Here is a 12,687-nt window from a genome sequence, read left to right on the forward strand (position 1 = left end):
TATTTTTGGAGTCCCTACTGTGTGTGTCAGGCACTGAGCGAGGCCCTGGGGGTACAGTGGGGAGTCGGACGGAACCTCTGCCCCCATGGAGTTCACATCCAAAAGAGAAAGGCAGACTCTAGACCATTTATGATGTTGGGTAGTGCTGAGTGCCGGGGGACAGAGCAGGGGAGAGCAGTGTGGGGGGAGGGGACAGATGACATCGTGCAGGATGAGAACAAGGTGAGGTGGAGGGCCATGCTGGTACCTGGAGGAGATGCCGCGGACGGGGGCAAGATGGGCTAGCCTGGGCCTGGGCTGACGTTCCCACACTGCACCCCAGACGGGGTAGATCTCCATCCCCCCTGTCCGGCCCGGCTCCCCCGCACCCCATGACCAGTCATTCACACCAGCAAGACGTGGAGAGAACAGAGCTACTCATCCACCCAGGACGGAACCCTTTTCCTTGCTCTCCCGGACAGCGTTAACTCACTGGGGTTAACAAGTCACCAAGCCCTGCATCTGACAGACCTGAGGGGTCAGGGTTTCCTCTACTGAAAGGGAACCCAGAGCCCTGCCTAGTGGGTTCTTGGAACTGTCAGAGGGCGACGGGTCTTTGTGTTTCCAGCAACAAGGAAGGCTGGGAGGGCTCCAGGAGATACCGCTTTCTTGGCCTTCACCCTCATAGGCCCTCAGGTCTTCTGGAGAACCTTCTGCCTTGAGGTAAAACCAGACTACATCTCATATCTGCCATAGGGTGTCAGTCATTAGTGATTCCAGGCTTGTGCTGACTGATGCCATGGCTACTGGCCACACATGGTTATTGAGCAGTGGAAATGTGGCCGGTCTGAACTGAGATGTCCTATAGGTGTAAAATACGTACTGGATTTTGAAAACAATACCAAAAGCAACGTGAAATATCTCATTAATTATTTTTATGTTGATTACATTATTTATATTGATAATATTTTGGATCTGTTGGGTTCAGTAAAACGTGCTTTTTGTTTTGTTTGGTTCTTTGCTTGTTTTGTTTTTGTTTTGGCCATGCAGTGTGGCAGTGACATGCAGGATCTTAGCTCCCTGACCAGGGATCGAACCCGTGCCCCCCACATTGGTGGCGCAGAGTCTTTCTTAACCACTGGACCACCAGGGAAGTCCCTTTTTCTTTTTTGGGGGGAAAATGTATTATAAAAATTAACATCACCTGTTTAATTTTACTTTTTTAATATGGCAACTAAAAAATTTAAAGTTGCATGTGTGGCTCCATTATACTTCTCTTGGACAGCACTGGTCTAGATAGATTCACAGCTTGTTCCCTGGAACCTGGCATAATCTATTCCAGCATCCCTCCACCTCATCAGGAAGTTCTTCTTTATGTCTAATCTAAACCCCTGTCGCTGTATTCAAAATCCCTGCCCTCTTGTCCAAACCTCAGTACAGATGGAGATGAACTGGTTCCCACCTTCCTTGTAATAACCTTCCATGCCTTTAAATATCTTTCACATTTTCTTTTTAAGAAGAAAGTGAAATTGTGCCATTTCTTGTCACTGATATTAGGGACGGAGAGGAGAGTTCATCTGATGTAGTGAAATCATCCAGCCCTGCCACATAAGGAAATTCCCAGGATATTCCCCATAGAATGGGTTATTCACAGCTAGACAAACAGCACCCTTGATCCCACAGAGGGTGAGGCCAGCCAGCTCTATTTCAGGCTTTCTCCTCTGGCCTTATCAGATCTGCTTAAGACAGGAATGAAGCTGTTTTCCACAATTCTCCAGCAAGGGTCCTAGAAGGCCAGGGCCAGTTTTGAAATTTTTCACCCTACCTCCACCCCAAAGAGGTAGACCTTCCAAAGACTGCCAGGCTAGGACCACTTTTTTTTTTTGCAGTACGCGGGCCTCTCACTGCTGTGGCCTCTCCCGTTGCGGAGCACAGGCTCCGGACACGCAGACTCAGCGGCCATGGCTCACAGGCCCAGCCGCTCCGCGGCATGTGGGATCTTCCCGGACCGGGGCACGAACCCGTGTCCCCTGCATCGGCAGGTGGACTCTCAACCGCCGCGCCACCAGGGAAGCCCTGGGCCAGGACCACTTTTTACATTTGAGACTAGGATGCTTTGCTCCTATTTCATGGGTGGCAAAACCAAGGCACAGGGAGTTCTCTGGTGGCTTAGTGGTTAGGATTCCGGGCTTTCACTGCCATAACCCAGGTTCAATCCCTGGTCAGGGAAAGGAGATCCTGTAAGCCGCGTGGCGTGACCGAAAAACAGAACAGAAGAAAACACCAAGACACAGAAAGGTGGCGGAGCACTTGTGTCTATTGATGAAAGCAGACCAGACGCAGGATGTTGGATTCGGACAAGCTTGGTCACGTTTCCCAGCTCACTTACTAGCTGGGTGACTTTGGGCGGAGTGCTTAATCGTTTGGAATCCACTTTCTCACCTGTAAAACTGAAATAACGTGTCATCTGCAGAATCTCTGTGAAGTATGAATGAGAAGCCCAACAGCAAGCTGGTTAAGAGCTCTGGGGGCCTCAGTTGACTCGTCTGTAGAATGGAGAGCACGTGGGGCCTCATCGTGTTGAGGGGATTAGGCGGGCTGGTTCATTAAGAGCTTGCAACCCCTTGCCCAGCACACAGCGAGTCCCGGGTGCCTGCCTGCTGTTATCTGGGAGCTGACATTCACGTATACAGGAGTGTTCTTGCGTGAGCATGTGCACACGCGCGCACACACACATACACACACACAGGCTCTGACCTAGCTGCCTCTCCCCTCTGCTCTCATAGTACACCTGGGTCAGGCATCTCCTACCTTACTTCTCACACTATTTAAAATTGTTTACTTGTCCATCTTCCCACCAGGTCTTAGGCTTTATAAGGGCAGGGTCTTGTTTGTTTGCTTGTTTTTGCTCCCTTCTCTCTCTTCTTATACACAAAGTTCGTTGGCTGAATTGTCCAGCAGGATTCCAGGACACAAGAGGAAACGCGCTATTACCACAAACGACTCAGGTGTTGAGACACTAGACCAGCTTGGTGAGCGCCCACCTGATTTTTCCAGGATCCGGCTGACGGCATAGGTGGTCACTCCAGACCCCTTTCTACTCCTGCCCTTTCCCTGGTACCCATGGGACTCATTTGCCAGCCCCCTTCACCCCCACCCCTGGGCCCTGCACCCAAATCTTGATCCTGCAAGTGCCCTCGGGACTCTGGCAAAGCTGCCCACCTGCTTCCAGACATCCTGAACGTCGAGTGCCAGCGGGGATCCTGCTTCGCCCTCCCTCTGGCCTCAGCATTTCTCTCCCCCCGTCTTGTGTTTAGCGACTTTCTTTCCTGCTTCCATTTATCTCCGTTTCCCTTTCCTCCTGGCCTAAGCCCCGGGCCTGCCCTGGGCACCCCTGACACCACTCTCTAGTGATGCTCCTGCTAAAGAAGCTACTGACTGTTGTCCGGGAAGCCTGTCATGCTGTCTCATGTCAGTGCTCAGTGACCATCCAGTGGAAACCATGGTGGCCTAGGGGAAGCCACACATCCAAACCCTGCCTTGGAATTTGAACAATGCCAGGATACAGCAGCTGTGTCTTCCAGGTGGGCCTTTGGGAGGTTCTGCCCTGGGACCCACAGACAGTGTGTTGGCTTGAGACTAACATGAGATGGGCAACTCCGTGAAGAGCCACAGGAACCACTAAATATAACGATAAACCGGCAACAGCGATTATGTATACTGTGTAATGAAAAGAGTAAGTGATGTGGCTCAGGGGACAGCACGACCAGCAGAAGCTCAGCGGTGGAAGAGACGCAACAAGGCAAAGGGCTTGAGCAGGTGGGTCAGTGCGGGGTGAAACAAAAGGCCAGTGCGTCCCGGGGAGGCCAGAGGTGGGTCTGGGCGGCCTGGGCAGGGAATCGTGCTCTGACTTGTCGTCGCGGAGCAGCAGCGGGACTTCCTTCCTTCCTTTCTCCCTTCCTTCCTTCCTTCCTTTCTTCCATATTATTTATTTGGCTGTGCCAGGTCTTTGGTTGTGACATGCAGGATCTTTAGTTGCGGCATGCGGGCCTTTAGTTGCAACACGCAGGATCTAGTTCTCCCACCAGGGATCAGACCCGGCTCCCCTGCATTGGGAGCACAGAGTCTTAACTGCTGGACCACCAGGGAAGTCCCCAGTGGCAGGGCTTTCTGAGGCATGGCAATTAGATGGGACAGCTTTGCAGTCGGGCGGGTGAGATGGAGACTGAAGGTCATGATTGGCTGTCTCTGCGTCTCCCCCAGGGGCCCCCAGCCCCCCAGCTTCCAGCCTTATGGGCCCCAGCCCTTCCTGAGGCCCTAGTGGTTCAGCAACCTGACTTGGTCTCAGTTGCCCCCTCAGCCGGAGCCTGGCTAAGGGAGAGGGAGGCTGCAGAGGGGAGGGGAGGACCCAGAAGCAGCTCTGAAACCTCTGTGCTGGGATCAATTCGTGTCCTGAAGCTGGTGTCATTCAGCAGAGCACGGGGGTGCCCTGGGGAGGGGTGCGAGGTATGGGGCAAGTGGGCTCCAGCCCTGCTTCCCTCTCAGATCTGCTTGAGAAAGCTGCGGTGAGAGAGTAGGTCCTGAAGGCGGGCCCAGGCTGCAGGGGTCCCCCAGCCCCCCGCAGAGGCTTCCGAGGACTCCATATCTGAGCAGATGGGGGAGGGGTGATACCCATGGCTGCGGGCAGGCTGGGCTGAGGGTTGCCTTGAAGACCCCAGGCCCAGGAGGACCTACGGAGGCTGTTGTCCCCAGAGCTCCATGGCCTGGTGGAGTTCAGGAATTCCAGGAATCCTGCTTCTGCATCTCTGGCTGGCGATGGACAAGGGAGCCCCTGGCAGTGCTGCCAGCAGGAAGGAGGCCGCCACCCAGAGAGCAGAGCCGAGGGTGGAGGCGGGGGTGGAAGTCCCTCGTGAGGCCAGCAGCCGGGGGGAGGGGGTCTGGGTCTGCATGGCAGGCGTCTGTGGAAGTGCAGCTCACCCCTCTACCCTCCCTCCCAGCTCCGGGCTAGAGAGTGGGAGGCTTTCTCCTCTGTCTCACTCCCCAGAACTTCCTATTAACCCTCTAAGTGTGCCCTGGGCTTCTCTTGCTGGAGGTGACAAAACCCAGGCATGATGGGCAAGTAGTCTGAGAAGCAGGATGACAGCACAGGCCCCGGAGCCCTGGCTGTACCAGGAGGGCAAGGACAACCTGGCTTTGTGGCCCGGAGCAAATTGCCTCGGCCTTGGGCCTCGGTTTACCATCCAAACGCTTGTTTCCCAGAGGCCTTCCCCACTCTGACATGCCAGGATCAGAGTCAAGGGACCTCCTCCTTTCCACCGTCACTCCTGATCCAGAGCAGGGAGAACGCCCGTTCCCCGAGCCCCACCCTCCCCTGGAGAGCTCGGGAAACTCTCCTTCCTCCCTTGGCTGTGGGCCACCCCACCACAGGAAGAGGCGGCCAGGAGAAGGACCATGGTGGAATTGTAGATTTGGAACTAGAAGGAATTTTGGAAATTCTCTATACATACCCTATTTATATAATTTTTTTTTTTTTTTTTTTTTTTTTTTTTGCGGTACGCAGGCCTCTCACTGCTGTGGCCTCTCCCGTTGCGGAGCACAGGCTCTGGACGCGCAGGCTCAGCGGCCATGGCTCACGGGCCCAGCCGCTCCACGGCACGCGGGATCTTCCCAGACAGGGACACGAACCCTTGTCCCCTGCATTGGCAGGCGGACTCTCAACCACTGCGCCACCAGGGAAGCCCTATATAATTATTTTTAATCGAGATGAAATTCACATAACATTTACCATCTTTTTACCTTTTAAAAATATTTATTTATTTATGTTTGGCTACATTGGGTCTTAGTTGTGGCAACGTGGGGTCCTTTGTTGCAGTGCACAGGCTTCTCTCTAGTTGTGGCCCATGGGCTTAGTTGCCCTGTGGCACGTGGGATCTTAGTTGCCCGACCAGGGATCGAACCCGCGTCCTCTGCATTGGAAGCATGGCGTCTTAACCGCTGGACCGCCAGGGAAGTCCAGCATTTACCATGTTAAATTGTACAATCCAGTGGCATCTTGTTCACTCATGATGTTGTGCAAGCAGCACTTCTATCTAGCTCCAAAATATTTTCATCCGCCCCAAGAGAAAACCCTGTACCCATGAAGCACTCAGCCCCCATCCCCCTCCCCAGCGCCTGGCCACCACCGATTCACCTTCTGTCGCTAGGGATTCACCTCCTCTGGAATTTTCCTAGAAATGCAATCCTACGATATGCACCCTTTTGTGTCTGGAGTCGTCCACTCATGTTTTCGAGGTTCTTCCACATTTTTGCGTGTGTCAGTGCTTCACTCCTCCATAAGGCTGAATCGTGTCCCACCCACTTATTACTTTTATTCTACAGGTAATGATTGACAGCTGCAGGTACGGAGGGCCGACGCTGTGCCAGGCACTTTGCAGGCGCGTCACTTGTTTCTTTTATTTATTCCATTTATTTTTGCCCTAGTGGCATCCCACTGTGCAGAGGAGGAAGCTGAGAGCTTGAGGGGAAAAAGGACCCTCCCAAAGGGCACACAGCTGGTTAGTGGTTACGCCAGGGCTGGAGCCCCAGTGGTGTTTGACTCCCAGGTGCTGACAGCTTGAGGAAAGTGGGCAAAGAGGGCAGTGGGCAGAGGCCAAGAGAAACCCCGATGGGGAAGGTCACCCACATGGCGTGGGCCAGGGGCCAGGGGAGGTGAGGTGGGCCCCACCTGCAGCTTCTCCCTCTCTGGCCACTCCCCGCTGGCCCTCCCCCTCCACTCTCCGCCCCAGCCGGCCAGCACCCTGCGGACCCACGCGCTTTACCTGCCTCCACTTGAGGCCACGTGTCTCTGCCGCTACCCCCCAGTGCAAAGCTGCGGCACGAGGGGTCAGCAGCAGCACAGGCCCAGGTCCAAGATGATGCTCTGGGGTGACTGCTCCCACCGTTACCTTGAGTCCCCACTTTGCTGCTGTCCCTCCACCGAGGCCTGGGCAGCCTTCCTCAGACCTGACTCTCCATCCTCCAGCACAGCCTTGGCCTGACCTCTGCTCCCCCAAACCCTGTGTGGGACCTGCAGCCCAGCAGACTTACTTCTGAGATTTGTCCAGACGTCAAATTGTCCAGGGAGAAGCTTCCTGTATCCTGACCAATCCCAGTCTTATTCCAAATGGGTTACGAGAGCCACATGTCTTACAGCGCCTCTCCCCCTCCACACCTACTCATGCACGCGCGCACACACACACACACACACACACACACACACCCCTTCTCCCTCCCCACTCCTCAGCAGGTCTGCAGGAACTGGATCCCCCTCTGCTCTCCCCACCACACCCGTGCTCCTACCTGCCGCGAGGGGTCCTCCAAGGGTGACAGAACAAATTAGAATTTCAGTAGAATCTTCAGGAGCCTGGGGTACAGATGAAGTTGGGAGGATGGTGCAGAGGCTCGGTTCTGCAGAAGCCCGCACCCTTCAGCCACCCAAGCCTTCTTGCTGAAGGTACATTGGTTGAGAACACAAGGGCTTGGGGGTCTGTATGCCCACTGCGGTCTCCACCCATCTGGAGGCTCTTCTAGATGTGTCCAGGTCTTCTCCTTCTCGCTAAGGTTTTGCCAGGATGGGCCCTGGAGAGATAATGGAGGGGCAAGACCACCCGGTCCACTAGCAGGGTCTGGTGACTCCTCACCAGGTCCTGACTCAGAGGCGCCCTGGGCAGCAAGGCCAACTTGACCGTCTTCTCCCGGTAATGAGGCAGCGGGTTTGGGCAGGGCCAGCTCCTGGCGAAATCACTGGGAAGTGGGTTGGGCATGAGCTGGAGGCCTCCAGGCTCACACCTTCCACCAGCTGAGATGTGCCGGTACCTGTCGGGGGGGTGGGGGGGAAGGGGTGTGGAGAGGACAGAGGTCAAAGGACAGACCTAGGCATGATGGAGGGGGCGGAAGGGGAGGAGATGCTGCCTTCCACCAGCTGTCAGCCATCAGGCTGTGGAGGCCCCTTCCAGCTTTCTCCCCACCTGGATACTGACCTGTGCCCAACGGCCTGCACCCTGTGTGTGCGTTTTGGCGTTAGGCTTGGTGAAATCATGTTATCTGGTGGGTCAATCTTCCATCCTTCGGACATGCAGCCTGTAAGGGGGTCGTCCAGATTGCTGTCCTCCAAGCCCCACCTTCTCCACAAACGCAGTCCAGGAGCCCTTCCTACTCTGCCCTACTGCCCTGCGACACCGGTCTCACGGCTCGATCTTCTGCAGACCTGCAGTATTTGGTTCAACACTGGGAAGTCCACTTTTCGTACAACAGGGTTGAATACTGGCAAATCGTTCAACGTGCTTTGCCCTGGCCCAGCAGGTATCCTCCCGTTTGCTGATCAGAGGTTCGCAGGCTTGGCTGCATGTTAGAATCACCCTGGGGAGCTTTTTAGAAACACTGGTGCCTGGGCTCTCCCCCAGGCCAAGCAAGTGAGACTCTCCCAGGTGGGGCTCAAACCTCAACATTTTTCTGAAGTAGGCCCGGTGATTCTAACGTACTGTCGGACTGGAGGGAGGCGGGGTTTGCAGGTAAATGTCCTGCTTCCCCATGATCATGAGCGTCTGGAAGCCTTGTGTGGTCCTCTTGCTCAGAATGTGCTGTCTCATCTCCTAGACGGGGTTCATCTGAAGCCCCTCCAGAGCTGCTCCGCAGGGGCCACAAGACTGGGCGGGCCTCCCCTCTCTCTCTTGCTGCCACCTGGTGGACTTCACGTGCCCTTCAAGGTCCAGCTCCAATGCCACCTCCTCCTTTATTCCTGCTCCAGGGGCGGGCTACAGCAGCAAGCCAGCGAAACCAGGACCTTCTCGCACAGAGATGATTTATTGAGCCCCTTCTCCCTGCCAGACACCATACCCCGAAAGGTACCAGGTACATCTCCAATACACACCTGGGGAAAGTGAAGCTCAAGGAATTTAAGAATGTTGAAGTTGTGTCGCAAGTTTGCGATGGTAGATTCCAGCCTAGTTCTGTTCGACTCCCAGGGCCTGGCTGCTTCTGCCAGCATACACACATATTCCCTGTGCACCGAGCACTGGGCCGAGCTCTCTGTGGATGATACTGTATTTCTCTCCTGCTACCTTTATAGAGCATTATGTTGGCTGTGAACTTGTCTGATTCCTGGGTCCGACAGGAGGGGAGGTGGAGCGTGGTGGTTAAGAATGAAGCCCTGGATCCCTGGTGGCGCAGTGGTTGGGAGTCCGCCTGCCGATGCAGGGGACATGGGTTCGTGCCCCGGTGCGGGAAGATCCCACATGCCACGGAGCGGCTAGGCCCGTGAGCCATGGCCGCTGAGCCTGCGCGTCCGGAGCCTGTGCTCCGCAATGGGAGAGGTCACAGCAGTGAGAGGCCCGCGTACCGCAAAAAAAAAAAAAAAAAAAAAAAAAATGAAGCCCTGGAGCTGTGCTCCCTGGGTTCAAATCCCAGCTCTGCTCTTACTGGCTGTGCAAACTTGGGCAAGATACTTGACCTCTCTGTGTTTCAGATGCCCCATCTGTAAAAGGGGTTTGATAATAGTAGTTTCTATTCAGGGAGTAGTGGGAGGATTAAGTAATATAGTAAAGTGATTAGAACCATTTGGCTGTGAGGTGTTTGAGCAGCGATCTGAGTCTTCCCCACGTCCGTGTGTCCAGAGTTAGTACGGAGTAGCCGTCAGTGGTCAGCGTTGCAAGACAGCAGAGAGAAGTCGAGGTCCTAGTAATCGTCTCTCAAAATCACCAACTGTTGGCTTTTTCTTTTAAAGATTAAACACCTCCGCAGCCTCCCACTCCAGTCCCTTGGGGCTTCTGTCAATGGGATTGGAGTTTGAGACACGCTTTGCATTCCTCTCCCTGTTTCCTGCCACCCACGCCCAGAGCCTAGAGGGCAGCGGAGTGGAGACGACCCGTGCATGCCCACGATGGGCAGTGAGGGAGAGTCCCTCCACACTCCTGCCTCTGCTCACACCAGCCACCCCTCCTCTCGACGCTTCCAAAGCCTTCCTCCCCTCCCAGCCTCTACCCCTCTAGCCCGCCTCACAAAGCCTTCCTGGGGCGGTGCTCCAGACGACACCCACCCCTCCCTCTTCTGAATTCCTGTAATAACGTCTGTGTTTGGTATGGTGATTTTATGTATCCATTCACCCACTTTATCTTCACGCAGTGAGGTGGGCACGGCACTTACCACTTTCCCCTTCCCCACCCATCTTTCAGCAACCGTGGAACTGAGTCTGGAAGAACTAAGCAATTTGCCAAAGTGACACAGTCTGGAGTTTAATCCAAGCTTCTGCCTCTGGCTCTCGGCTCTTTCTATTAATAATTGATGTCCTCACAACACCCGTTGTCTGTCTCACGCTTTGGGCACTTGGCACACGTGGGCTGGTGTTGAGAGCTGTCTTTCTGTGCACGTGTGTCGGTACCTGCCTTTCAGAAGCTCCTTGAGGGCAGGGACTGAATGACATTTCTCTGTATCCCTGGGGCCTGGCAGGCATCAAGTATCAATACACAGTTGTCTCCCCTACATTTTCGTTAAGTAATCAAGTCCCTCCCCTGTCATTCCCTGGCCTCCACCCGGTCCCTCCAGCAGCATTTGGACAGAGTTGAGTTTCCAGGTGACCAGAGGAGGGACGGTAAGACGTCAGAAAGAGGAATCGGAAAGAGGGAGGGGTCCCCTGGGCACGGGTGGGTCGGGTGGGCTCCCCAAGGAGGGAGCTCCTCTTACTTCTTGAAGTTCTTCGGGGGCAGGACATTGCCGTTGGCATCGAGCAGGGATGCCCTGACCTCACTCCTCAGCGTGAGCTTCCCCACCTCTCTCAGCTCCTTCATTGTCCTGAGAATCACCTGGTACCTCCTCTGTGCATCCAGAAAGAGAGGAGTACAGGAGATGAAGGTCAGAAAGCTGTTTTGACTCATCCAGGACGGAGGGGGCACCGGGGGCTCTGCTGGGGGTGGCGGTGGGCCCTGGAATCCGTCAACCAGTGCCAGCCATTGCTGTCATAGGGCCTGTCAGGCCTGGCGGGGAAGGTGGCCGGCAGACGTCCCACATGCAGCCACGTGTGGAAGCCCCAGGTGTGCTGGGCCGCATCCTTCCAGGGGCAGGCCAGTCGATGACGCACCTTGGCCTTCATTTCCATGCAGGGTGGCAGCTTCAGGGCCAGCTGGTGGTTGGCTTGCCGGGTGAGGCCGGGCAGCTTTGAGGACTCCCTGGGGAGGACGAACTCGCGTTGAGCCCACGTGCGGGGCGTCGGGAGGGTCTCGTGGGCGTGGACCATCTAGGGAGAGACAAGGGAGCCTGGGAGCCCTCTGCCTCTCCTCGGCTGGAGCGGACAAGCTGCCCGCGGCCTCCAGACCCAGATTCTCATGAGGACCAGGTGGCCGGGGGGCGGGGGGGGGCAGTGGGACGGGACGTTTTCTCGGTTCTTGCCCAGAGTGCGTGGCCACTTGGTATGATTTGCACGCATCCTCATAGACTGTCCTCTGTCCATCTGTCAGGTTGTGTTTTCCCAGGCTCTTTCCTCAGCTGACATTTTCCCTCTCCTCACCCTGCCTTCACCATCCCCCCATCCTGGGGCCCCCGTTCCTGCCTGGGGTCTGGCGCTTCTCTCCAGGCACACTGGACCTGAGGTAGTGTGGGGGAAAACGCCCCTTCCAAGCAGAGTGCAGAAGGGAAACCATTCTCCAGGGAATGGGGCTGGAGCTTTTCTGCCCCGGCCCCTCCCGTCCCCCGCTGCTCTGTCATTGGTGCGTCCCCCTCGTGTAGGAAGCATCCAGCTGTGGGTTCCTTTCCTTTCTGGCGCCCCTCCACCCCCCGTGAAATAGACAGTGGCAGATATATACTTGACACTTTGCGAAATACTTATCCTCATCTCATTTAACCCTCACACCTTGCAAGTAAGTGTTCTTGTTGCATCTCAAAGATGCAAGAAGCAAGGCACGTGAGGGTGAATAACTTGCCCACGACACACAGTGAGGGCAGCAGAGCTGGCACCGAGTCTGTGCCACTCAGGACACCAGGCTCCTCCAAATGCCTCTGCTTCCCACTAGGACTTTTCTTTTCTTTTTTCTTTTTTTTTTTTTTTGCGGAACGCCGGCCTCTCACTGTTGTGGCCTCTCCCATTGCGGAGCACAGGTTCTGGACGCGCAGGCTCAGTGGCCATGGCTCACGGGCCCAGCCGTTCCGCGGCGTGTGGGATCTTCCCGGACCGGGGCACGAACCCGTGTCCCCTGCATCGGCAGGCGGATTCCCAACCACTGCGCCACCAGGGAAGCCGCTAGGACTTTTCTGATCCCCAAAACTCACCTGTTGCTTGGGCCCAGTCCCCTAAGTCATGTCTACACGCACACCCCAGGGGTGGGTCTGGATGTCATAACCAGACATTTCCTCTCCTCTGCCCTGAGCTTCGTGTTCACAGGGTCATAGGACAAGGGTTCACGGGCCCGGAGCTCTGCTGCCCGGGAGAAAGCATGGCCCACCCCAGGGCGGGCAGGGGGCAGGCGGGGGTGGGGCTGGGGACAGCCCCTCACCTAGTGTGGTACAGAAAGGCAGCTGCAGAGATGCGGCCCCGCCCACCGCCTTCAGGAAAGGTTCTCTGATGCGGGCCGGGTCACGCTGCCCCCTGGGCGATCTCTGCATGTTGCTGGCCATTTTCCTGGGCTTCCCTGCAGGAGGGGCAGCTTTGTAGGGAAGACCTTCTTGCCAGCATTGTTTGCTGCT

At 55.7% G+C, this 12,687-nt stretch overlaps 1 protein-coding gene across 1 annotated transcript; it reads right to left on the reverse strand.

Moving 5' to 3' along the window:
* Nucleotides 1-10,691: 10,691 nt before the first annotated feature.
* TEX52 (testis expressed 52) lies at nucleotides 10,692-12,618 on the reverse strand. The gene is given in 3 exon segments (XM_029204590.1): nucleotides 10,692-10,924; nucleotides 10,927-11,245; nucleotides 12,547-12,618. Coding segments are annotated over 3 exon segments (624 nt in total).
* Between the last annotated feature and the right edge of the window lie 69 nt (nucleotides 12,619-12,687).

The sequence above is a fragment of the Monodon monoceros genome, unplaced genomic scaffold, assembly GCF_005190385.1.
Source record: "Monodon monoceros isolate NGI ecotype Baffin Bay Population unplaced genomic scaffold, NGI_Narwhal_1 Super_Scaffold_6, whole genome shotgun sequence".
Taxonomy (NCBI): domain Eukaryota; kingdom Metazoa; phylum Chordata; class Mammalia; order Artiodactyla; family Monodontidae; genus Monodon; species Monodon monoceros.